The sequence below is a fragment of the Aspergillus costaricaensis genome, assembly GCF_003184835.1.
Source record: "Aspergillus costaricaensis CBS 115574 unplaced genomic scaffold BO79scaffold_25, whole genome shotgun sequence".
Lineage (NCBI taxonomy): Eukaryota > Fungi > Ascomycota > Eurotiomycetes > Eurotiales > Aspergillaceae > Aspergillus > Aspergillus costaricensis.
In genome coordinates this window covers 339,190-364,179 of record NW_020291825.1, presented here as the reverse complement: position 1 = coordinate 364,179, position 24,990 = coordinate 339,190, and the positions used below count along the sequence as shown (strand labels likewise).

Genomic DNA, 24,990 nt, shown 5'->3' with positions numbered 1-24,990 from the left:
ACGATCAACTTGAATGCAATAAATGAAGATGGAACTAACACCATCTGCTGCCTTTCTCTCGAGAAAGCTCCTCCACTTCTCCCACTAGATATCTCCGTCCCCTGTCAACTTCCCGTCCTATTCGGCCTCGTCCGCTGAAGATCCATCCCACCATTGCACGTGGGCCACCTTTGTGAGCTTCTAACCTGAACTGGTAGAGTATCACACACCATGCCAAGGTGGGATGAAGGGGTTATATGAGGACCGTCCGGTCCGGCGCGATGGCCGTAGCTGCCACTCGCTGCTGTGCAAGAAATTGCTTCTCATAGGCATCATGGGCGTCTCTGCTGTTCTACTTCCTTTGTATCTCCTGTCTGGGTATGCTAAGCACCACTATCAAAGTCTAATAAGGACCCTCTCTGCCGAGGGCCCCTGAAGCTCGGACTGTGTGGGACTACTGATCGCTGACTATCTGTGCAGAGTCACCTCCGGACTGGCAGTCCCCGCCTCGAGAAATCAATCCACTTGCGATACGGTCGATCAGGGGTATCAATGCTTCTCCGAGACTTCGCATCTTTGGGGTCAATACGCGCCGTTCTTCTCTCTGGCAAACGAATCGGCCATCTCCCCTGATGTGCCCGCCGGATGCCGAGTCACTTTCGCTCAGGTCCTCTCCCGCCATGGAGCGCGGTATCCGACCGACTCCAAGGGCAAGAAATACTCCGCTCTCATTGAGGAGATCCAGCAGAATGCGACCACCTTAGATGGAAAATATGCCTTCCTGAAGACATACAACTACAGCCTGGGTGCAGATGACCTGACTCCTTTCGGAGAACAGGAGCTAGTCAACTCCGGCATCAAGTTCTACCAGCGATACGAATCGCTCACAAGAAACATCATTCCATTCATCCGATCCTCTGGCTCCAGCCGCGTGATCGCCTCCGGCAAGAAATTCATCGAGGGCTTCCAGAGCACCAAGTTGAAGGATCCTCGTGCCCAGCCTAGCCAATCGTCGCCCAAGATCGACGTGGTCATTTCCGAGGCCAGCTCATCCAACAACACTCTCGACCCAGGCACCTGCACTGTCTTCGAAGACAGCGAATTGGCCGATACCGTCGAAGCCAATTTCACCGCCACGTTCGTCCCCTCCATTCGTCAACGTCTGGAGAACGACCTGTCTGGCGTGTCTCTCACAGACACAGAAGTGACCTACCTCATGGACATGTGCTCCTTCGACACCATCTCCACCAGCACCGTCGACACCAAGCTGTCCCCCTTCTGTGACCTGTTCACCCATGACGAATGGATCAACTACGACTACCTCCAGTCCCTGAAAAAGTACTACGGTCATGGCGCAGGTAACCCGCTCGGCCCGACCCAGGGCGTCGGCTACGCTAACGAGCTCATCGCCCGTCTCACCCACTCGCCTGTCCACGATGACACCAGTTCCAACCACACTTTGGACTCGAGCCCGGCTACCTTTCCGCTCAACTCTACTCTCTACGCGGACTTTTCCCACGATAACGGCATCATCTCTATTCTCTTTGCTTTGGGTCTGTACAACGGCACTAAGCCGCTGTCTACCACGACCGTGGAGAATATCACCCAGACAGATGGGTTCTCGTCTGCTTGGACGGTTCCATTTTCTTCGCGTCTGTACGTCGAGATGATGCAGTGTCAGGCAGAGCAGGAGCCGCTGGTCCGTGTTTTGGTTAATGATCGCGTTGTCCCGCTGCATGGGTGTCCGGTTGATGCTTTGGGTAGATGTACCCGGGATAGCTTTGTGAGGGGGTTGAGCTTTGCTAGATCTGGGGGTGATTGGGCGGAGTGCTTTGCTTAGCTAACTATCTTGATGGGTTGTATGTACTAAATTACATATCATCACTTCATGTAAATATATATCGAAAATATCGATAGTGACTACTTCGGCAGATATCCAGATCCTTCTTACCTCATTCCACAAACAACTATTAGCCATCTTAATTATCCACTCAACGCACAGCGTACAAACTCAAACAAATAATATTATACACTCCTCCCCAATGCAATATCAACCGCAATTCATCATACCTCATATAAATACAATACAATACATCCATCCATCCCTACCCTCAAGTCCACCCATCCTATAATCAAATCCCTACTTACTTCTCCCCCTCCCCCTCCCCCTTCCCAGAACCCAGCCCCGAAGGAGTAATAGTAGAAGAAGAAGCAGACGACCTCTCCACCAACCTCTTCGGCCTCTTATCCCCATAGGCTACACACACGCACACACCAAATAGTCAGCATGCACACAGAAAACAATCAAAAATAACTAAGAAGAAAAAAAAGGAAGGAATTTACATACTCCTCTCATACAAGCTCCAAGACGTATACATCAAGATGGGTAATCCCACCATTACTGATATCCATCTATGAACCCATTCCCATCCCACGTTAGTTAATTACTTTACTGGTAAGAAAAGGGAAGGGAAAGAAAGAAAAGGATGATGGGGTTAGTGGCTCACCGTCTCGCAGCAAGTTTATATTCTTTCGTTTGGCGGATATCTTTGATACCTGCTGCTCCTGCTGGACGTTGTTGTTGTCCACGGGGTGGTAGTGGTTGGCGGTGGTGAGGGTCCATGATCACTCTTGGTTTGGGGGGTGACATCTTTTTTTTTCTTTGTTTGGTTCACTCCGGAGTTATTATTTGGAATTAAGTATTGATTGAGTGATTGGGTGAGGTTGAATGGCTGATTATTGGGAATGTAAGTACTCCGTAGGAATGAATGGTTATGAAGGCTGGATGAATGATGGATGGAGGCGGAAAAGTCAGGTGGTTGAGGTTCGGATTATTATCTTTTGTGCCTGAGGCATCACACATCTACCCATTTTATTCTATGTTGGTCTACAACAGCTATATCGAATCTGCTGATATGTACTCATTTCATTTGTAGTATTTAATTAACCCGCTGTGCTATTTGCCGTAGCTTTCCACCCAATTTCCAAGTTCGAAGAATTAAAACTCATCCTACAGTACAGAATAGAAGTAAAAAGAGAAGAGAAAAACAAGATAATACAACCAGTCCAGGTCCATTCTAGATCTCGAATGACCGCCAAATAAGAAAGCAACAAGCAAGCAAGCAAAGCATGATTCTAAACGAACGCCAATAACTTCATCGCCTGCCTTTGAAACTGAACGCTATGCACGAATGGCTCGAAATGATTCCCTTAACTCCGTAGTGTTGAGAGTGAGAGGAAAAGAAAAAAGAGACAAAAAGATAAAGAGAGCGACCATGGGAGAGAAACATGATCAGTCGGGAATGGATCTGCGGGTTGAGATAGATATGAGTTGCCTCGCAGATCCGGTGACAAGGTAAGAGAATTGAGAGATGTAAACAGCCACTGTAACTTCTCAACGGTCGGGTCTGCGGGTTGATATTCAAGTTGAGATGCCACGCAGACCCAAACAGAGAGAGATGTGAGATTTTTGAACCACTGTGACTTCATTAAGCATCAAAACACACTCCATGGTCAATCGGTTCGGGTGTGCGGGTTGATATGCCAGGTTCGATGCCACGCAGACCTGAACCGATTGAGAAATATGAAAAGTTGGACAGCCACTTTATCTTCATCAAGCGTAGAATCCCAATCAATGGTAAATCGAAAACGAATCTGCGGGCTGATGTGGAAATGAGACGTATGCCTCGCAGATTCGAAGACAAGAAAATCGAGACGAACAATCACTTTAACTTCATCAAGCCTTGAATCACTCAACGGTCAATCTGTTCGGATGTGTGGGTTGATATTCGAGTTGAGATGCCACGCAGACCGCGAACATGCGACGTATATAGACGAGTGTAGACTGACCATCGAGAACCGAGAAAACAACCACTTTACTTCACCAAAGCCTTTAAATCACTCAATGGCCAGTCTGTTCGCGGTCTGCGGGTTGAGGTTCGTGTTGAGATGCCACGCAGACTGCGAACATGCGATGTATTATAAGTTGGACGAGTGTAGACTGACCATTGATAACCGAGATAAACAATCACTTCAACTTCATCATAGCCTTGAATCACTCAATGGCCAGTCTGTTCACGGTCTGCGGGCTGATACCCAAGTTGCGATGCCACGCAGACCGCAAACATTGATCGAGAGACGAGAAAAACAACCACTTCAACTTCACCAAAAGCCTTTCAATCAGTCAATGGCCAGTCTGTTCGCGGTCTGCGGGCTGATATGCGAATTGAGGTGCCTCGCAGACCGCGAACATGCGATGTATCATATAAGTTAGACGAGTGCCTGGCCATTGAGAAACGAGAGAAACAACCACTTTATCTTCATGAAAACCTTGAACTACTCGATGACCAGTCTGTTGGCGGTCTGCGGGCTGATATTCGAGTCGAGATGCCACGCAGACCGCCAACATGCGATGTATCATATGAGTTAGATGAGTGACTGGCCATTGAGAAACGAGAGAAACAACCACACTTCATGAGAGCCTTAAATTATTCAATGACCAATTTATTCGCGATCTGCGGGTTGGTATGCGAGTTGAGGTGCCTCGCAGACCGCGAACATGCGATGTTTTTCAGTTGAACGAGTGAAGCCTGACGATGAGAATTATCTCAGTTGGTTTGGCCATTCGCCTGGCCATTGGGTTTAGTATTAGGATCGTCAGGTTTGTCCGATGGAACGTTCCGTTTGCGTGCGTTGGCGCGACGAGCCCTCTCCTCGGCGTGATTCTGAAATTCTGCAATCAGGGCAGCCGCAGCACGGCGACGGGGACGTCCTCCAGGAGCTGTGTTGAAGTTGCGGGGTGGCGGTCCAGAAGGGGGAGCTACATTAAAAGCCTCATAGATGTCTTTGGGTGGTTCGGGGGGACCCATCGCAAGATCTTCTGGAGTTGTGCGTCTGATCATCTCTTGAGTGTAATTGCGACGCAGACCGAGCTTCAGGATTTTGGAAGGGCTGGATCGCTCCTGCTGACTCTTTCCCTCAGCGGGCTTCGTCTCGGCAGGCTTCATTTCGGCGGGCTGATCTTCCATCTCAGAATGGGATCGCTTTCTGGTCGCTGCACCCGCTCCTCCTTTCAAGGTCAGCTTGATGCGCAGCGTCTTGGGCGGCTCAGCGGGTGGAGTTGGTTCCGGCTCTGGCTCCCTCCGGCGTCGCTTGGGCACTTGAGTAGTTTCTGAGGCTTCGCCGCCGCGGCGCCGTTTGCGAGTCGGCTCCTTGGTCTCTTTGGCCTCTTTCACTTCACCTGGACCGTCTTTCGGGGCGGTTTCATCGTGCTGAGCGATCAAGGTTTGGATGTAGGCAGCCGGCATCATTCGATCAACGGCAATTCCTCTCTTGCGGGCCTCCTCCCGAGCCTTGATTGTCGCCTTGACCTCGTCCACGTTTTCGAAGAAGAAAGGCATCTTGTTATCCTGAGGCAAGTTGCGCTCTCCCATGCGTGGGGGATATCCGAAGATGCGGTCCTTCTCGAACTGTTCATGAGACTTCAGACGAATTGGAGGCTGGGGGAGCAATTTGTCTCCGTAGGTGTTGTTAGGGCGGAACCAAGAATAGCCTTCGCCTACCACGACAAGCTCTTCGCCAAATTTATTTTTTTGGCCTGTAAAAACGAACCCATCCTCGTCAGTCCACCGGTGCGTCTCGGACGTAGAGATTGGCTTACTTATTCCCTCAACGCCGATCTCTGCCTGGGGCTGCGCTTCGGTTGCGGCCTCGGTCACGGGCTCCGCCTCGGACTGCACCGCTGGAGTTTCGGTCTTCTTCTCCTGCTTCTCCAGGTACTCCTTGCGTAACTCTTCGATCCAGCCCTCAGCTTCCGATGACTGCTCAAATTCTGGAGCAACAGCTGCCGCGGCCAGGTCAAGCAGGCGGTTTGCTAAAACTGCCCATTTTCCATCGACACCTGCCTTCGACGCCTGTGCAATACCAGCTGTTTTCGCATTGGCCTGTTTGTTGGCACGCGTCTTCTTGACTGCTGCCTTGCCCTTTACTTCCTTGAGAGCAGACTCTGGCTTAGATGATGGTGCACGGTTTCTGCGGAAGCGCCGCTCGGATTCCAAAGATTCCATAGCTTTAATGGTAGGCTTTCTGGTTCTTCCAGAAGTGCGCGCAGCTGAAGTAGTGGTTGAGTAGCTGGCAGTTGGGGATCCTGGGCCCTCATTGGAGCCATCAAGACCAAATTTGTTTCCATACATATCAGCATGGTATTCAAAAGGAAAACTTTCGCCGTACGGAGTACTGCGTTCGATTCCGGGGGTATCCAAGTCGTATCCAGACATGGTGTCGAATTCAGCCTTGCTGTCAAGAGCAGGGGTACTTTCAATGCTGTCAGCAACCTCGCGGCCAAAGGGCGTCTTTGGGAAAGAAGGTGTTTCAAGAGAAGCGTCATCCACGGCCTGGCTTGCGGCGTTGAGTGCAGACTTTCGAGTAGAGCGCTGAGGTCGCGAACTGGTTCGAGTAGCAACCTGTGAATTGGCAGCCTTGTGACTGCTTCGATTCACTGCAGAGACGGGAGTAGACTGCACTGATTTGGAATTCTGAGTCGCAGCCATTCTGGATTTGCGTTCGGCGCGACGAGATCTGGCAGTCGTGGGACGAGGAGTAGAGCGAGGCTGCGTAGCAGGTGTTGCAAGCTTGGTGCTAGCCTCCTGGGCTTCAGCAGCTTCAGCAGTGGTGGCAAACGCAGCAGAATTAGCGGGAGCTTTATCGGCTTTGCCGCTCTGAGCGTTGGGGGTAGAAGTGAGAGAAGAGGTAGAGTCCACGGAAGAAGTCTTCTCGCTGTTCTCAAAGCCGTTCAGCTTTGCTGGCATAGACTTACGCGTCTTGCGGCTGTTGGAAGCGGAAGAGTTTATGGCGGGAGAGGAGACGTGAGAAGTAGACATGGTGGGGTTTGGTGACGGGTTTTGAGTAGCAAGAGACTTGCGTCGGTCTTTGAGTGTTCTTGACAGAAAGTTATGCAACGTCGACTGTGACTGTTGCTTGGGATTGGAAGCAGGAGTTGCAGGTTGCACGGTCTCACCGTTGGCTAAGGCCGATTTCCTGCCGCGTCCTCTTTTCTTAGAGACGCTGTTGGATATCTGCGAGGGACCACCAGAACCTTGTTGATTCGGGGTTTGGGCAGATTCTTGATTCAAACCTATTTTCTCGTCTACAGTGGCAGAACGATGCGTCTTGCGACGTTTGGAAGAAGGGAGCTGTTCTTCAAATGACGTTGTGACAGGTGTTGGGGGTAATGAAATAGAAGAATGAGATAAGTTCGAAGGGAGAGCTTCTGGTTCACGAGTTGTTTTACGTGACGCACGAGACGAACTTCGACGTGTTTCTCTCTAGAGATCCGGTTAGAAATCGAAGAAAGAGACGCGAGGCAGAAAGATGCAGAAGACTTACGGGAGTCAAGTCGAGGGAGAGAGCAGCGGGGGACCCAAGTTCCCTCGCAACAGAAGCCCTACCAACCACTTCAGTGTTATTAGCTTCCATCGCAGTGAATAGCCTCATCCAGGTGAATCCCCAAGTCCCAAAACGGGATTCAGGTCTTTGTTCGGCTTACTTGTTCACTGTTTCTCAATCACTTCAATCCCTTCAGCAACCCCGAAATACGGCTTGTCCCGGCCGAGTCCTGTATTATACAACCACGGATACTTCGGAGGTAACGGACAGAATGGCAGGCGGACTACAGTGTCTATCCCTGTCGAAATGAAAATATTCGATCGGAAGGGTTATGCGACGGGGATTTGGGGCTTGTCGGGCCTGCGAGACGAGGTGAGAGTCAGTGAATGGAATGAGGGCCGATGGACGATTCGGAAAACGGAGGCAAGCAGGAGCGGCACCTCCTGGAAACCCAGAACACCTGGCATGAACCACCAACGGGACACGAAGCAGTCCAACTATCTTCTCCACGTACCAATATCCAGCTATACTCGTTGTAATTGTAACCACAACCGCCCAGATCCAACTTGTCGTGATCGGAGACCAGGGTGGCCCGTCGGTGAAGCGGAGGCGAGGAGTCGGAACGTCAAGGCAAACTGCAGGCGCAGGGGGGCTCCCGGGGCTAGAGGAGAGGCATAAAAGACATGGCGCAAATGCAAAGGAGCGACTATTGAGCCGTTCGAGGATCTCCGGGATCGCAACAGTGGCAGACAAACCCGATAGTCCGGACGAGGGAGCGAAGAAGAAATGTTTGGCAGCCCGAACTCCATCGAGATGCCGGGAAATTAGGGCTTGCACGGGCGGCGGGCGGTCACTGGACCGCCGCTTGCCCCAAAGCCGCGGGCGCTTATCTTAGCGCATCTTCCGCTTCGGCCTGTTCGTGTCGTCGCTCCAGCTTCCCATTCCTCTCGCTATATCCCCGGTGTTTGGCCTTGTCGCTTTCTTCTTTTCCGTTCATTCTACTGCCTGGTCGCTGTGGTTTTGGTCTCTCGCTCATCATGCAGCTGTGGCACTCGGTTCTCCAGCTCTCCTTGCTGGCTTCTGCTGCTATCCCGACCGCGGCTGCCTCCGCATGGGGATTTACTGATGCCACCGTGTCAGTAAACACCAAAGGCGCTGGTGTCGGTGCGGGCGTAAAGGAGGTGTACGTTTCTTATTTTCTACGTTGTTATCTTGCTCTTCTGGAACTTTTGAACTGATGGTATCTCTCAATTGACAGTATCCCCGATAACAAAGCTCTTACCAAGCCCATCGCCCTTGGAGTCGCCGATACCTTGAAAGTTACCTTGACAGCTCAAGAAGGACGCACCGGAAAGCACGCACACCAAGTGTACCTCCTCCTCCAGGATCCTGAGACCGGATTGGACATTTCATACCCTTTCAACGTCAAGGACAATGGCAAGTCCAGGCTTGACCTGGTAGGTGGCTTGCACTTCACACAGAACCAGCTAGGGCACAGCTGATGTATACTTCAGACCCAGAAAGACCTTCCCGTTCAATTCCTTTCCGCCTCCGAGCCTCTTGAGGCCCGATTCCTGATCGGATCCTTCGGCGAGTCGACCGCATACAATGCTGCTGCCTTCCAGCTGGATGTGACCCGTAACGCCGATGAGCCCGTCCCGACCGTCGAGGTTTCGCGGTATGGAAAGCTTCCTGAGATCCACCACATCTTCAAGAGCGACCCTCAGAGCCCTCCCATCGTGATCACGCTGGCCTTTGTCGCCATGGTGCTCGCTACTCTGCCTGTTTTGGGTGGTGTGGTAAGTTCTACTCTATACTTTCTTTTCAATACGTCTCTGACACTGCTCCAGTGGCTCTTCCTCGGCGTCAACGTCAACCACCTGCCTACCGCCTTGAAGTCGGCTCCTATCCCTCACATTGTGTTCCTTGGCTCCCTCCTCTCCATCGAGGGCATCTTCTTCCTGTACTATAGTTCTTGGACTCTCTTCCAGATCCTCCCTGCCGTCGCAGTGGCCGGATCCGTCGCATTCGTCAGCGGTAGCCGCGCTCTGGGTGAAGTCCAGGGCAGACGGCTTGCCGGACTCAGGTAAACGCAGTACTGGACTACTGCTGCCTGAGAGAGTATTATTGAAGTAGTGTTCCTGTAGGGAACCAGGCTTGTGCAGACAAGCCTTACTGTATGAGTGTAGCAAAACAGACATGAATAGGATTACCATCTACTATACGATACTTATCATAACACATCCCTATAAAAAAAAGGACCACCTGGACAGTCAGGGGTATCCCACCTCCCAAACACAATAACAACAGCAGCAACAATATCAAAAGAACAAGTAAATAATTCGTAATGGCTGACGTCACCCGCGCGGCTAGTTTATCATCCCAAACAGGCTAGTCCGCCCGATCCTCTGCAGAAGGCAATTGAATCCCAGTAAAACCGATCATCACCACCACCGCAATTATTATGCTTCCAGAACATCAGTGCTAAACCCCAGCTCCACCCCCAGATCCGCAATCTCAAACCCTCCAGAACCGCCAACCCATGGGCGCCTCATCCTCCAAGCCCGCGAGATCCGCCGCCCAGGCTGTCTCGCGGCGCCAATACCCAAAACAACCCGTTTCTCCTCCGACCTCCTCCCCAGCACAACCACCACCAGCATCTAAACCCACAAGACAGCAACGACAACAACCACAGCCACAACCACAACCACCGCGACAACCGTCGCGAGCACCTCCCACAGGACCAACCTACCACTCCAAAGAACCTCCCTCCCTCGAGCGCTCATCAGGTACGTACATCCAACCCATCCCCCAAAATCCAATCTAACAATATCTCTACAAAGCAATCGACCTCGACGGCCGCGACCCTGACTTCGCCGCACAGCTTCGCACCATCGGCCCCGTGACTCCTAACCCGACCTTCTCCCACACTAGCACCTTTGCGCGCCAACAACCCGCGCCTACCGTCTTCCCGCCCGCATCTAACCCGGCGTTACTGGTTTTCTCGGCGCGGCAGCGCCTCACTAAGGCCGCGGAGCAGGAGTTCGAGGCGATGGGAAAATCGGGGTTCCAGGGCAGGGAGTTTGTTGATGCGTTTACCATTCGGCAGGTCTTGTCGATGAGGGATAGGCAGGGATTGTCGGCGGAGGAGATTGAGAGGCTGTTGAGGTTGAAGAGTGGTGTTGTGGGGAGATTGGGAGAGAGGGGCGTGGTTGGGGATATTGGTTGATGGGTTGGAATTTCGGGAGGGAATGAGTGTACGATAAGGAGGAACGAATGGTGTATGTATGCATGGTTATTGAATGGCATTGTATTATTATGGGATGGTTTGGATTGGTGAGGAGTTGTTGTAGATGGCTTGTTTGGGGTGGATGAGCGTGGTGCGTAGGATTAAATATATGGACTGCATGTTGTTGTTATGTTGCTACATTATAGCAGAGCTCATGCGATTCTGTGGGTGTGTGGAATCTACAGGTGAACTGGGACTTGTTCTCTTCCGAGGCACAGTCGGTCCATGATAGACCTGATCAATTGGATTGACACCAAAAGTGGAGCCGGAGTCTTCTTGAGTTCGTCACATCCTTTGTGATTATGTCCACACCTGGTCTCATAGAATGCTATTTGTCTTTGGACTTCTGCCATACCTTTACTCAGAATGAGCATCGGGGTCAAGTATAGCAGATATACAAACGTGGAAGATTGTCTGGAATAGCATCGACACCAATCGCTGAAAATGTCCACGGTAGAGAGTTGAGGTTATAATATCTATCACGGAAACAGTTTATGGACATCTATTTGATTCCAAATCAGGTTTTCGCTGAGACGGTTGTGTTATACTTCCTTTGCTCGGGTATCCATCATTGTCGCGGATTGTTTCAAGCAAACCTCGTGATATCTTTGATGAGAATCGAACACTTCATGACTACATCTGGCTTTCTATCGGTGTTTGCTATAAAGCCACGGGTTCTTAAGTGTTTGTTTTAGATGACATTTGTAGATCGTATACTTATCTGATGTCGTAGACTTCGGCGGTTATATATATAATAATGCCACTGGGGAAAAGCTCGATATAAATCTTAACATTGTCACAACTTCAACTGGCATTTATCCTTCCGAACAAAACAACAAGCACACGTAATAAAAAAACAGAAAATTCTTACACAACTAGCAAGATCATCAAATATAACCCAACACCCGAAAAGACAGCAAAAACAAAAACATCTCCCCGACTGGGAGTCGAACCCAGGTCTCCCGCGCTTGTTCCTGTTAAGGATTGACAAGCGGAAATCATGACCGTTAGACCATCGAGGATTGTTGTTATCAACTTCTCCAACTTACGCTATAACAGCCGTCTCTCACTACCTCCTTATATTACAATACAAGCACAAGGCCCATTGTCCTCCGTACCACACCCATCCCAACCATGAAACCTACATCCCCAGATGACGATTCGACTTCCATCAAACAACCCTCCACGACAATAAACCATCATAAACCATTCCGAAACAGGAGATCCCGATCTTCTTTCCCTCTCATTTCCCTTTTCAGCAATCCTCAATCAAGACCCGCCACATCAAACAAATGGAAATGGTCACAAGAAAGCCCATCGTCGATGCTATCGCCGATTGCAAAGTGTGGGCCTTCCATATAGGAACATGATTTAACTGGATACCAGTGTCGGAGAGATACGGGGACGTATACTGCACGCAGAAGATGGACAATGTCATGCACTCTGTGGTGGTGATGCGTTGTCAGTGGCTCTTTGGTTGAAATCTATGATACTATGGAATGTGTAGGTCAGGCTGTTGAAGTATAATCTATGTAGGCAGGTAAACCGGAGGCAAGCGAGCCAATTACTGGACTTTCTATCTATGTGGATGGAGAGAAGTGAATACTTACTTGGCTACTACTAGTAGTTAACTAGTATAGGGTCATGCTGACGATCCGGGGAAATATCAAGTGACTAGCACGAACCGAGACCACATCATCCGGGGAAGGAGTATATACCAATGAGATAGATGGTGATAAAGGGGAGCGCCCAGATTTATCCGTGTATTGGGGATATAGATACATGACATGCTGATTGAGAAGATCCGATCCCAACCGAAGTTGAACACCATCCAACTATATACTACTATACTAGTATAGTAGTAGCCTCACCTAAGACACAAGACAAGACAGGTGATCTTCCCAACAACGAATAAAAATAGACCACCTGCAAGGCCTAATCACAACGTGAACCAAGACCCCAGAAACACTAATACTGCAGTATCGAATAAGGGTCTAGATTATGTTCACGAATCGATCCCCTTGCATCTGGATCGAAAGACTAGGCCGCTTAGGCGATATGTTAGGCATCAATATGTTTTACCTCAACTCCGAATAGTTACTAAGTCAGATGGATCACGAGACTTCTTTCCGGGTTTTGCTTTTATGTTTTGTCTTAATATAATGATTGAATGGCTTGTTTGGGTTTCGCTCGGCACATATATCCGTCTTAGGCTCTGTCTCTTCTTTCTTACATCCATAGATAGTTAGTTGAGAAGGATGATGACTGTCCTCTCAGCTAATACCTACCATGTATAATCCCCAAATAGGCAATCCATTTCACTTTCTCGGCGAAGTCTGGGTTCATCTATTTCACTTTGCTTTTGTGAGACTGCACCAATAGATAGACCCATCGTTCATAGTGGTGCTTCGTGTTGCGTGAGAGTGGCACCACCACCACTATCTCGATACATATAACCTGTCCAAATAGTCTACCTAGTAGGAATAAGGAATAGTATGAACCACCGGAGAATGAAACAAGGTAGCGAGCAAACCTACTTCAACCTTACTGCACCCAGTAACTATCAAAACCAAAAATAAAACCATTAACTATAGAAACCCAGTAGTTATACTAAGTCTATACATCAACCACACGTCACATCAACCTCTCCAACCCTGGTTCAGAACCGAATCTAAAACGTATGCAGTTATGCGGGGGATCTGGGGTGGGGTAGTAAGTAATTAGTTACCCCGGATCGATGGGTGGGGAATATGGCAGTAGATAGGTCTTGGCAAAATACCACGAAGTGATCCATCCATGATTTAGTAGGCTTACGACTACGCTTACTACATTGCTCAACTTCCTGCCTTATGGTAGGCTGGACTGGGCTAGGACTTTTTTTTGTGGGGTCATGTGCGATTTTCCGGGGTGGTGGGATCTGCGCGCTAAGTGGTGCTATTTTGTAACTTTGTTTTGGGTTAGGAGATTGTTATTGGGTGCTTGGTTTGATGAGGGTGGTGGGGGGTTATAATTATTTCAGATTCACTGGAGGGATTATGGGATGGATATATCGGGAATAAAAGTAAATTTGATTAACTAGGTAGGTAGGTAGTAGGTAGGGATGATAGGTATGTATAATATAGGTATAGGTACAGGTGGTAGGTAGCAGCTCTAGGTACTGTTCATCAACCCGATCATCCCGTCCAGACACCAAACGCTAAAAGGGAAAAAAGAAACCACAAATTCGCCTCCTGATGGAGAGGTAGACGTCATGATAAACCATTTATAGTGCAGTGCTCGCTTCCAATGAACGCCATGCGTGAATCAGTGCAGATAATCAGAGTGCAGTGTAAGATATCGGAAGGAAAAGAGGATGAGTATGTCTGTTCATGTCATCACCATGCGGCGTGACCACCGTCCATACGAAGGTCGCTACCAGTCATGAAGCTGCTGGCGTCGCTAAGGAGGAAGACTGCTGCACCGCGGTACTCGTTAGGAGCGGAAAGTCGGCCGAGCATGTTCTGCTTGGGCCACTCGTCGCGGCGCTCGGGGAACTGTTCGAACAACTTCTCGACCATGGCGGTGACAATGTATCCAGGGGAGATGGTGTTGACGCGGATATTGTATTGACCCCATTCAGAGGCGAGGTTACGGCCAAGTTGGAGCACGGCAGCCTTACTGGCATTATAAGCGGGGCAGATGAGGCCCTGAGAGAGTATGAGTCAGTTGTTGCACAGAACCGCAAGAGAAGGTAGAGTCAAAGCGGGGAAGACAGTAGGGCTGGTAACGGGTGACAAGATGGGAACATACCCGATTGGCAATGGTGCCACTCATGCTCGCAATTAGGGCGATGCTGCCTCCATTTCCGAAGCGAATCATTTGCTTGGCGACTGCCTGAGCGGTCATGAACACTCCCGTAACGTTCACCTCAAACATGGTGTTGGAATCCTTGGCTGTGTACTCCAGCGCGGGGGTCTCTTGCTGGATTCCGGCCGCCGCCACCAGACCGTCCATTCGGCCTTCGTTGTTGGCAATAGTTTCAATCACGGTGTTCAGTAGCTCTGTGTCGCGGACATCGATGCGACGGTAGTGAAGCTCAGTACCCAGCTCTTGCAGAGCGCGCTGCTGAATAACGGCGAATTCGGGAGACTAGAAGAATTGCGCGTTAGGAGAGTAGATAGTAAACTCCTTCTAGGTCACTTACGGGCTCATCCAGACGGTCAAGAGCGTAGACTTTGGCACCCGCTTCCAGGAGGGCCTCAGCTTGGGTCAAACCAAGACCACGCGCAGCTCCGGAGACCAAGACAACCTTTCCAGCCAGGCTGAACTCGGGCATTCTGGACTTGGAGCCGAGACATGGGCCATCCTGTACAACAGGGACCGGGGCGGGGGCAACGTCAGTGGTGTCGAAGGAAACAGACATTGTGGAGTAAGTATAGAGTAAGGTAGAGTTGGAAAGATTATTAAAGTTGAGAAGGTTTCAGGTGGAAGATAGATAGTGAGTTGGGCAAGTCTTAATCAATGGTAGCACGCGAGTCACTGTGAAAGCAGAGGTGAGCACGAAGAAGACTCAATTGCTGATGGCAGAGTTCTCAATGAGCATCGAGAAAGCCTCTTATATATTCGCGATGAGCCCATGGGTAGCTTCCTCAGGGGGAGTGATGTTAGCCCAAGATGGTCATGAGGGCTCATGTGAGCAACTAGAGATTGGAACCAGCACCCAAGAAAGATTAGCTGCGAGGGAGAGGTGGATGCGGTCCAGACCCAGGGAATGTGTGGACGGATGGGGATAGAAGGGAATACAATTCAGGTTCCACCAAGAGGTCATTCGGTCCTTTCCATCGTGGCAAGACCTGCAGGCATCGTTCCGGCACCGAATGACTTCTGTATATCATACCGTACGGCAACTATCCCGACCAGATGTTGATAGCAGACAATCTTGATCAATGCACATCTCTAGAGTCACTACAGTATCAATTACTGCTCTCTTCAATCAGTATGACGACTAAACCAGGGGAATTTCCAGTTTCTCCCTAACAGTAACTGGGTAATGAAGGGATTTCGATAAAGAGAAGCGGGCAAAGTGACATGGCGAATGGGGATGCACGCCCGCGGATGACGAAGTTAAATCATCATGAAGTAACGATAGTGTTGAGGGCCATCGTGAGAAGTTCCCCAGAAGCATCTCTCTTCCAGCATCATCCAAGGCAAATTTACGGCCTGACCGACACGAACAACGGACAACTGCCGGCCATGGCTTTCCACTGGAAGGGCCACTATTCGTGGAGTGCTCGGCTTTCTCTTTTAGGCAATCCGGGGATGGGGCGAATGGGGGCGCGGCGGGCGGAAAGAAGCTCCCCTCGACCACCCACCCAAAACTGGGGATGAAAAAGAATGACCGTCAGGATGACAGTTGATCTGTCTCCGGTACTCCTGCTGATCACGGGGCCTGCCTGGGCGGTTCTGGAAGCTACATTTAATTTGGTCGAACATTCGACGGGGTGGTCACGGGTCGTTCGGAGATCGTCCCGGATCTAATGCCAATCGTCTCCAGTCCTCGTCCTGCACATTATCAGGCACGCAGCAGGGTACAGCATGTAGGGATGCTATGTATGCATTATGTACCTTCAAGATAGGGTGTTGGCTTGGACCACCTTTTCGGTTGAGACGGTAGTGTAGCATAGATATTCTTCCTAGGGGTTTACTATTTATTTCATTTCGTTTGGAACAGTAGTGGCTCTGCATGGAGTGGGTGATCCCCTTTCCTCTGTTTGTAGCACTACGTTGAGACAGCAAGCTTATCACAGGTCCAGACAATCCTATTGGCTAATTCCTGTACTTTCCAGTCGTGGAGAGGATGCTTTTGGAATTCTCATCGCAACTCCGCGGTCGCCAACATCCCCATCCCATCCCCATCCCCATGCTTATGAGTATCCCTAGAACCCTGGCGATACGGATCGAGGCAAGTCTTACCAAGCACTCTCAGTAAGGTGAACACATAAATATCGATATTCGGTAAAGAAGGTAAGCAAACAAACATTTTGTGTATACGAGCTAGCGCATAGATCTATATCAGGGGCCACATACCCAAATTCATCGAAGCCACAACCATACCTTACTTTCAGGAGATTCTGAATATAGAAGAATCATTAACCACCATTCCCAAGTGTAGATAGATACAAGGTCCCTGCTTCCCATGATGTGGTCGACAAGCCTAAACCAGAGTAGAGCAAGGAATCAGATCGGCTACCCGAAGCGGATCCTTGGGATTGCCATGTGACCATCATATTTTTCTTCGCTGAATGGAAGGGTCTCATCCCTATACCGGGGAGATGGACCGTAACGAGGTGAGGTGTCACCATCTTACCTTTCTGGGACTCCCGGGTGGCTTTTTCCTGCCTGAAATTAGGGGCCTTTCGGCCCTGGCACCCGCATCTTCATCGGCGGCTGTATCAGGTCCCGTGAGCATTCTATTTTTCGTCTATTGATTGATGTTTTGGAGCTTAAGCTTGAACTAGTGCCCAATAACGTTCGTTCCGGTGCACGCGAGTAGAATATGCTAGCCTGCCTGACATCTGATCTTATTAGCTATGCTATTGCTGGCGCTTTGCAATTCTCCTGTCTCTGGAATGGCATGAGAATAGGCTTGAATAAGCACTGGGTCCAGATGCGCCCATCGGATATGCGGCCTGCTTCCCTGTCGAATCCGGAGGATCCGGGAGTAAAATCCGCAGAGATCCTTTTGGCGTCTACAACTGTGCTTATGTGAAGATGTGTATTGCGTGCAGGATATGGATATAGAAAGTTGGTGCAAGCCTGTATTTTGCTCGATAGACCTAGTCGGTCAACAGTTTGAAAGGACCAAGATGCGGGAGTGACGGGCAATCGGCAGCAGCAATGATCGACTCGAGGGTGGCAGGTTGCTTAGGGATCCCAAGGTTCCAGACTCTCCCACGGATAGGCCAGACAGTAACTGCTGGTCAGTGCGCGATGCGCCCCTGGCGCGCCAGGTGTCGAGGCCCCGCGGAACCCAAGCATCCTACTTCCATGTGTACATTCGGTTTACTACTCGCACAATCACTGATATTATACTGTGTATTTGAGAACTCAACCTATATTATAGTTTCACACAGTGATTAAAATATCGGCACCAGGTTATGCCTGGCTGCGGAAGAGCAACGGTTAATGTTATTACACTGGAGTCCAAAGAGTCATACTATAGAGAGCGCTTCTAAAAAGCGACCTGAGAAATCCACAACTACAAGTGTACAGTAGATAATGCGTATAGCCCACGAAAAAAGCGGATCAATATAATTCTCGTTGGGCCTATGGACAAGCTGGACCTACGTGGAGAACCATACCCTACCCAAGATAGGGAGTGTAAGTTCGAATCTCATTGATTTGTGGTGTTGGAGAGATAGAAAGAGATGGAAGGAGCATCATCCATAGTTCACAGTTATAATATCTATCCAGAACCCAGAAAAAAGGCCAATACTATAAAACTAAACGTAATGGTGACCGTAGCGGTAGTAGACACTATAGTAAAGTTCTCGCCTAAATTGTTGCTATCTATAGGCGTCTACTATGTATAGATAGGTGCCCCCGCGGGGGCGTGAGGCGTGTGACCAGCAAGAATTTCCCCAACTCCCCACGACTACCCCTTCTTTTGTTTCCCCACGGCACTCTCTACTGTTGATTGACAGGAAACCTTACCCCCAGCTCCCTTATCCCAGGACCGGCAATAGTTTATTTTCCAAGGTTTCTCCACCAAGCCACCAACTTACTACCGTCCTCCGTCCCCTTCCGTCCCCTCTCATTCCGATTGAACCCCGACATTATCGCTGACGTGGCCTCGATTGCACAATACCTGCCCTTGCAACTGTGACTTGTCTTCTTAGTCCCGACTGCAGTTAACGTCAAGACTTGAGACAGATGCAACATACAAGAGCGTTTAGCATTAGTCGCAAGTATCACCTACCCCACCCTGATTTACGGCTGCTGTTCAGGTGATGAGATGCATGTTACATGCTAGAATCTTCCATGTGCATAGTTACTTTTACTTACCCCGGTCAGTCCAGACCGGTCGGCGTCTCTCCGATCGTCAGGTACGGTAGCTGGGATATGCTAGTCTGCCCAAGATTGCTGGGAAAAGCCGGATTTGGTGCTGTCACATGGTTGTTCAATCCGGGTTGCTGATTCCCAGAAGATAACAAGTGCTCAGTTGGTAGACACAGCACTCGTGGCTCGTCATATAGCTTTTGGACACAAGATAGCTCAGATTTGTCCTTTGCTCTACTGGAAGGATGGCTATCATGTTGCGTCAAGTGACTGATTTGGTACCTTGAAACATGATTTGAAATGAGAGTATCTAAAGCTACGAGAGTGTCGTTTATACTGCAGGATTCTGATACTATACATCCTAGGTGTTAACTGGAATGGCCCCGGGGTATCGTTCACCAGCTGGGGTAAATTTGGCCAATATATCATCAATCTCCTGCATCTCTTCATCCGTGATCTCGATCAGCTTACTGTTCTCCTCCACCCGCCCCGCAGTTGTGGCACCTGGGATAGGAATAATGGTTGGTACCCCTGGGCGCCTAGAGAGTGCTCTTGTCCAGTTGATAGCCAGCTGCGCTGGGGTACAACCCTTCCTCTGAGCGATATCTTCCACTTTCTCAACCAGCCGCATGTTCTTCTCGAAGTTCTCCCGCTGAAATCGCGGAAAGTCGAAAGAGCGCAACAGCGAATCTTGCGGAAGATCATCGAACTTCTTGAACTGACCAGTCAACATGCCTCTGCCGATCGGCGAGTAGGCAATAATCGGGATCCCGTATTGGGCACACGCCGCTGCGACGCCGTTTTCCAGGATATCAGTAGTGAACCTATTCCAGTCAGCATTAACCCTCCATTGCTTCTGCAACAAATCCCATACATACAAAGAAAGCTCAGCCTCCACCGCAAGTACCTTGGTATACTTGACAGCTTCATGGATAGTCTCAGCCCGCACCTCCGACAAGGCAATCCCCTCTATCTTGCCCGTCTGAACATACTCTTTCTCGATCAAATCAAACGTCTCTTGCATAGGCACAGTCGGGTCTCGACGGGCAAATTCAAACATATCAATCTTCTTGCGACCTTTCAGCTGCGCTATGCAGTTATCTAGACTGCGGCGCGTATTCTCCGCCGAAGCATCTATCTGGTGAGTGTCGGGGTTGACGCCGCCCTTGATGTTCAGGACTATCTTGTCGGCGTCTTCGGGGTATTTCTCCAGATATTGCTCTACTAGGACGAGACTGTTGTAGTCAGGTGCGCCGTAGTTTTCGCCGCCGTTCCAGCAGGTACCTACATCATCATTGATCAGTGTTGATTTAGATCGCGGTTTACTAGCAAAAGATAGACAGAGGAATGTTACATACATCCATTCTGAATTGCAGTATGCATAGCATCAAACGCCTGCTCTTGGGACGGTGGTGTCGCTCTCCAGGTTAATCCCATAAGGCCGAAGCCAATGGGGCCGACTTCCTTTCCGGCAATCTGGGGCATGTTGACTCTCTCGATGGTGTGGTTGGTGAGCAGTTATATGGAGTGATTATGTCTCTGTTTCGATTTTATCTTCCTCAGTACCCCGTGGAAAGAACATCGCCGTAGGCTTTTATAAGCTGAAATACCATGGCCACCTACCTAGGACTACTCGGTCTTAGACATAACTCCGGTAGTTAATTCCGTTTGCTTACCACTTCTTCGGCGATATTTGGGCGATCGTAAGCGGTCGCCTTTAGCTACTAGCTATTGAATTCATCCTGATTCTAGAACTGGTAAGGTAGATCGATTATGCTGTATGGTTTATTCAACGCAGGGTAAGTTGTGTAATCTTCCTATAGGTACTTAGACAGAAGTAGCATCTCATCCCTGCATCTTCAGCGTTGTGAATTTCACATTATGAGCGGAATTTTCCAAGTTACTCTTCTAATAGCGACAAGGAAGTGTGAATTTGCTACCTTGTCTAGGTTATGGATATCAGTGAAACATTGACTTGGATCTAAGAAAATGATACTAAAAAAAGCAAGCGGAGCTCTGGCCATTGAGCTTCGTGGCTTCATTTATTACACATCAGCTTTATGCCAGCCTTGGGGTAAATAAGAAAGTACCGAAGTGTGGTTCTGTTCTTGGTCGCTAGTTGAAGGCTACATCAAGTGGCTGGAGGTACAATGTGGTTAATCTATCACGAAAGAAGCGATAGAGTACACTAGTTCATTTGAGTCATGATCTTTCCCTATGGAGCACGAGGCTGTGCATATCCTACTGCTAAGCCAGGATCAGCCCACCTTCAGCCTTGCTTACAGGCAACAGTGGGGCCCGGGATAGGTGACGCATCTCACGAGCCTCATTCTGCAAGTCCATCCTATATAAGTTTCGAGTACTACCTCAATTGAAGATAAAATCAAGAAGAAACTGATGAAGAGCCATCACATATTAAGAGCATACTGTACCTCAAGACCAACCATGCAGCGAAGACCCTCTACATTCCTCACCTCCCCACCGCCCCCCAACGCCCGATGCCATCGCATCAACTTCGAAACCTCCCAACCACCACTCCCAGAATACAAGAACCTCTGCGCCGCAGTAATAGACAACGCATTCAGCGAAGAAGAATGCGCCGAACTAATCCGCATTGCGGAGTTCAGCACCATCCCTCCCGGTGACTCTTCCGCTACACCTACCTGGGAACGCGCCATGATCAACATCGGAAATGGCAGGCAAGCGCTCGCAACAGATACCCGGAATTGCGGCCGCATTATCTATGATTCCGAGAAGATAGCAGATAAGCTGTTGACTCGGTTACTGCCGTTCTTCAAGGAGTTGGGAATTGACAAGATTGATAATCAACCTCGGGTGACGGGTCTTGCCGGCCGGAATAAGGCTTATGGAATGACTCGGTTGAATGAGCGGTTGAGGTTCCTTAAGTATGAAGGGGGAGAGTATTTCCGGCCGCATTGGGATGCGCTATATAAGACGCCTGATGGGAAGGAGAAGTCGTATTATACTATTCAGTTGTATTTGAGTGGGCAGGGGGAGCAGGATCTTGGGGAGTTGAAGAGGGAAATGAAGAGGGTTGAGCGGGGAGAGGGGGAGGTGAATCTGGATGTGAAGGGGGAGCTGCTGGGTGGAGCGACGTCTTTTCTACCCCGATATGAGGAGAAGGAGAGACATTTGCGTGTCTTTCCGAAGACGGGGTCGGTGTTGGTGTTTCAGCAGATGGATCTGCTTCATGGTGGGGATCCGGTTTTGAGGGGGACGAAGTATACGATGCGGACGGATGTGATGTATCAGCAGTTGTGATGGTTGTATAGCCAGCCAATTCGATACTAAAAGATAGTTTATTTCTGTAATTCAGTGTTTGTGTGTATAGCTATCATCTGGCTGACATGAGAGATCTATCGATGTAAGCTGACGTTGTTTCCGGTGCAGATACTCTCCAGTTGCATAATTACCCTGCTCACCCAAAGTTAATTGCATTAGACTGGAGGTTGGACACGAGCAAACAGCAGAGCAGACTGAATACGAAGCTGACTTGGTGGGAGCGATCTTCTGGTTCCGTGGATTCCATCCGTCAGCTCCGGACCCACTGATCGCTGTGACATCAGGGTCTTTTCATGAATGCATACTAGGTCCGTTGCAAGTCTCTTACTGCGTATCATCGAGCAACAGCAAAGTAAATGCCCAATGTACTCAAAGCAAACGGCCTCACTCAGAATTGGGGAGTACAATGTGGGAGGTCTTCAGAATCCAGCAGAAAGCCCGACAAGCAGTGTCGCCCAAGATCGATCCCGTGTGAACCGCCATCCATGTTCGGTTTGCCAACTTTAATTCTTCATTAGTCTCTGCGATCAGCCAGCTGCGGAATTGCCGGTTTAATCCAGCCTCCACATGTAGGTAAGTAGTGTCCCAAACCATGGACTACAATTCAATGCCATCTCTGCTGCAACCCTCCAATCATCAGTCGAAGATCCATGGTTCTTCGGTCACTATGATCATCCCCAAGACTTCGGTACCATTCTGGTGCTTGACGAGTAATGGTCTTTTGTCTACCACCAAGACCCTTGGCTGCGCGGCAGCCTTGGTCGGGTTAGAAATTTGAAGTGGTCGCTCTTTCTTACTGGGAGAACGTCGTCGGAGAGGGCTGTTCTTCACCATTCCCACCCCATTGCCTTCTTCTGAGAAACAGCAGCCGCATGGTACTTGCTAATATGCAGTGCATAGCAGCTTTGCTTGCTTTTGCAAGCATAATCACAGGTCTGTTACTGTCATTTTCGATCTCAATTTCACCCCTGCACCACGTCCCGCAGCTTCCGAGATGGTCTAACCGTGGAGTTCCATAGGCATAAATGCTAGCTTCAACAATGACTACGGAAAGCACTCGATGCAAGAGCGTGCGCTACCAAATGCACCAGATGGGTATACACCAACTACGGTCGGATGCTCTGCGAGTCGTCCCACTGTGCGCAGCGCGACAGCACTCTCGTCCAACGAATCGTCATGGCTAAGGACTCGGAGGAACAATACACTGTCGGCCATGAGGGAATTCTTTGGCCATGTCAATATTACGGACTTTGACGCTGTGGGTTACATCGACGGCATCTCGAGCAACACCTCCGATTTGCCTAACATCGGCATCGCTGTCTCTGGTGGAGGATACCGGGCTCTGATGAACGGTGCCGGGGCAATCAAGGCTTTTGATAACCGCACAGAAAATTCCACCAGCAGTGGCCAGCTGGGTGGGTTGCTGCAATCGGCAACGTACTTGGCTGGCCTCAGTGGTGGGGCGTGGTTGGTGGGATCTATATATCTGAACAATTTCTCCACCATCTCGTCGCTTCAGACCTACGATGACGGGGATGTCTGGCAATTTCAGAACTCGATCTTTGAAGGTCCCGACGGGAATAGCATCCAGATCATTGATTCGGCAACCTACTACAGAGATATATATGATGCAGTTTCCGGGAAGGATGATGCAGGTTGGGAGACATCCATTACTGATTACTGGTATGAAACCATCTTCAACTTTCCCATAGCAGCAACACTGATACCCACCAGGGGCCGTGCTCTTTCATACCAGCTCGTCAACGCCACTGCCGGTGGAATCAACTACACCTGGTCATCCATAGCCCTGACCAACTCCTTCAGGAACGCGGAAATGCCAATGCCCATACTAGTCGCAGATGGCCGGTACCCAGGCGAGCTCCTAGTCAGCAGCAATGCCACAGTCTACGAATTTAACCCCTGGGAATTCGGTACCTTCGACCCAACAGTATACGGCTTCGTCCCCGTCCAGTACCTGGGCTCACGCTTCGTAGCCGGATCCCTTCCAAGCAACGAGAGCTGCGTACGCGGGTTCGACAATGGCGGGTTCATAATGGGAACCTCATCCACCCTATTCAACCAATTCCTCCTTCAAATCAACACGACCAGCCTCCCCAGCTTCCTTAAAGACGTATTCACAAACATTTTAGAAGATCTCGGCGAAGACAGCCAAGACATAGCAGTTTACACCCCCAACCCCTTCTACCTATGGGCCAATTCCACCTCCCCATCCGCAAGCGAAACAGTCCTCGACCTCGTGGACGGCGGAGAAGACCTCCAAAACATCCCCTTACATCCACTCATCCAGCCAGAACGCCATGTGGACGTCATCTTCGCGGTAGACTCCTCGGCAGACACGCAGTACAACTGGCCCAACGGCACCGCTCTAGTCGCTACCTACGAGCGTAGCCTAAACACCACGGGCATCGGCAATGGGACGTCTTTCCCTGTTATTCCCGACCAGAATACATTCGTCAATGAGGGACTCAATACGCGACCGACGTTCTTCGGGTGCAACTCGTCAAATACCACTGGTCCGGCGCCGTTGGTTATTTACCTTCCTAACTTCCCGTATGTGACTTTTTCGAACGTGTCGACGTTCGATCCGAGTTACTCGGAGGAGCAGAGGGATAGTATCATCCTCAATGGGTACGATGTAGCCACGATGGGGAACAATAGTCGTGATGGGGAATGGTCTGCTTGTGTGGCGTGTGCTGTTCTAAGTCGGTCCTTTGAACGGACTAACACTACGGTGCCCGATCAGTGTAACCGGTGCTTTGAGAGGTATTGCTGGGATGGCACTACGAATAGCTCGAATCCGGGCACTTATGAGCCCAGTACGGTGTTCGATAATACTGCGTATGCTGTATTGCCTGCTGTTTTTGCGACTGTGGCGGCTGCTGCGACTGTTTCGGCGTTTATGTAGGACATGTTTTCGCTGTTTAATGTGTGTGTATGGTATGGTGTATATTTAGTAGTAGGATTGACGAGCACAAAAG

General features: G+C 49.8%; 10 protein-coding genes and 1 non-coding gene across 11 annotated transcripts; 6 read left to right on the top strand and 5 right to left on the bottom strand.

The window, feature by feature from the left end:
- The first annotated feature begins 109 nt into the window (after positions 1-109).
- BO79DRAFT_239202 (histidine phosphatase family protein) lies at positions 110-1,830 on the top strand. Its single transcript, XM_025684890.1, has 2 exons — positions 110-357; positions 460-1,830. The coding sequence occupies exons 1-2, from the start codon at positions 224-226 to the stop codon at positions 1,817-1,819; spliced, it is 1,494 nt and encodes a 497-aa protein (XP_025537352.1). The 5' UTR covers positions 110-223; the 3' UTR covers positions 1,820-1,830.
- Positions 1,831-2,123: 293 nt separating this feature from the next.
- Positions 2,124-2,754, bottom strand: BO79DRAFT_199160 (uncharacterized protein; the record flags this gene model as incomplete). Its single annotated transcript, XM_025681397.1, has 3 exons — positions 2,487-2,754; positions 2,327-2,391; positions 2,124-2,236 (listed from the first exon to the last, which is right to left on the bottom strand). Exons 1-3 carry the CDS (start codon positions 2,627-2,629, stop codon positions 2,124-2,126), a joined length of 321 nt encoding a protein of 106 aa, XP_025537351.1. The 5' UTR covers positions 2,630-2,754.
- Positions 2,755-4,544: 1,790 nt separating this feature from the next.
- BO79DRAFT_246888 (putative GPI-anchored cell surface glycoprotein) lies at positions 4,545-7,452 on the bottom strand (the record flags this gene model as incomplete). Its single annotated transcript, XM_025685603.1, has 2 exons — positions 4,545-7,301; positions 7,363-7,452. The coding sequence occupies 2 exons, from the start codon at positions 7,450-7,452 to the stop codon at positions 4,587-4,589; spliced, it is 2,805 nt and encodes a 934-aa protein (XP_025537350.1). The 3' UTR covers positions 4,545-4,586.
- An 877-nt stretch (positions 7,453-8,329) lies between these two features.
- Positions 8,330-9,576, top strand: BO79DRAFT_177422 (putative oligosaccharyltransferase subunit ribophorin II). Its single transcript, XM_025679925.1, has 4 exons — positions 8,330-8,545; positions 8,621-8,819; positions 8,877-9,161; positions 9,213-9,576. Exons 1-4 carry the CDS (start codon positions 8,400-8,402, stop codon positions 9,450-9,452), a joined length of 870 nt encoding a protein of 289 aa, XP_025537349.1. The 5' UTR covers positions 8,330-8,399; the 3' UTR covers positions 9,453-9,576.
- Positions 9,577-9,820: 244 nt separating this feature from the next.
- On the top strand, positions 9,821-10,628 carry BO79DRAFT_289134 (uncharacterized protein). The gene is made up of 2 exons (XM_025688751.1): positions 9,821-10,151; positions 10,206-10,628. Exons 1-2 carry the CDS (start codon positions 9,905-9,907, stop codon positions 10,589-10,591), a joined length of 633 nt encoding a protein of 210 aa, XP_025537348.1. The 5' UTR covers positions 9,821-9,904; the 3' UTR covers positions 10,592-10,628.
- A 955-nt stretch (positions 10,629-11,583) lies between these two features.
- BO79DRAFT_t174 lies at positions 11,584-11,673 on the bottom strand. Its single transcript has one exon. It is a non-coding gene; the product is annotated as a tRNA-Asp (tRNA).
- A 2,026-nt stretch (positions 11,674-13,699) lies between these two features.
- Positions 13,700-15,221, bottom strand: BO79DRAFT_36813 (putative short chain dehydrogenase). Its single transcript, XM_025689136.1, has 3 exons — positions 14,835-15,221; positions 14,441-14,779; positions 13,700-14,337 (listed from the first exon to the last, which is right to left on the bottom strand). Exons 1-3 carry the CDS (start codon positions 15,051-15,053, stop codon positions 14,026-14,028), a joined length of 870 nt encoding a protein of 289 aa, XP_025537347.1. The 5' UTR covers positions 15,054-15,221; the 3' UTR covers positions 13,700-14,025.
- A 37-nt stretch (positions 15,222-15,258) lies between these two features.
- Positions 15,259-16,168, top strand: BO79DRAFT_230565 (uncharacterized protein; the record flags this gene model as incomplete). Its single annotated transcript, XM_025684106.1, has 4 exons — positions 15,259-15,377; positions 15,645-15,677; positions 15,810-15,917; positions 16,024-16,168. The coding sequence occupies 4 exons, from the start codon at positions 15,259-15,261 to the stop codon at positions 16,166-16,168; spliced, it is 405 nt and encodes a 134-aa protein (XP_025537346.1).
- A 2,881-nt stretch (positions 16,169-19,049) lies between these two features.
- BO79DRAFT_219844 (aldo/keto reductase family protein) lies at positions 19,050-20,173 on the bottom strand (the record flags this gene model as incomplete). The annotated part of the gene is made up of 3 exons (XM_025683468.1): positions 19,050-19,512; positions 19,567-19,972; positions 20,047-20,173. 3 exons carry the CDS (start codon positions 20,171-20,173, stop codon positions 19,050-19,052), a joined length of 996 nt encoding a protein of 331 aa, XP_025537345.1.
- Positions 20,174-21,040: 867 nt separating this feature from the next.
- BO79DRAFT_210322 (uncharacterized protein) lies at positions 21,041-22,031 on the top strand. The gene has a single exon (XM_025682778.1). It carries the CDS (start codon positions 21,134-21,136, stop codon positions 21,968-21,970), a length of 837 nt encoding a protein of 278 aa, XP_025537344.1. The 5' UTR covers positions 21,041-21,133; the 3' UTR covers positions 21,971-22,031.
- Positions 22,032-22,564: 533 nt separating this feature from the next.
- On the top strand, positions 22,565-24,977 carry BO79DRAFT_210321 (lysophospholipase family protein). Its single transcript, XM_025682777.1, has 3 exons — positions 22,565-22,924; positions 23,011-23,674; positions 23,726-24,977. Exons 1-3 carry the CDS (start codon positions 22,879-22,881, stop codon positions 24,915-24,917), a joined length of 1,902 nt encoding a protein of 633 aa, XP_025537343.1. The 5' UTR covers positions 22,565-22,878; the 3' UTR covers positions 24,918-24,977.
- The last annotated feature ends 13 nt before the right edge of the window (positions 24,978-24,990 follow it).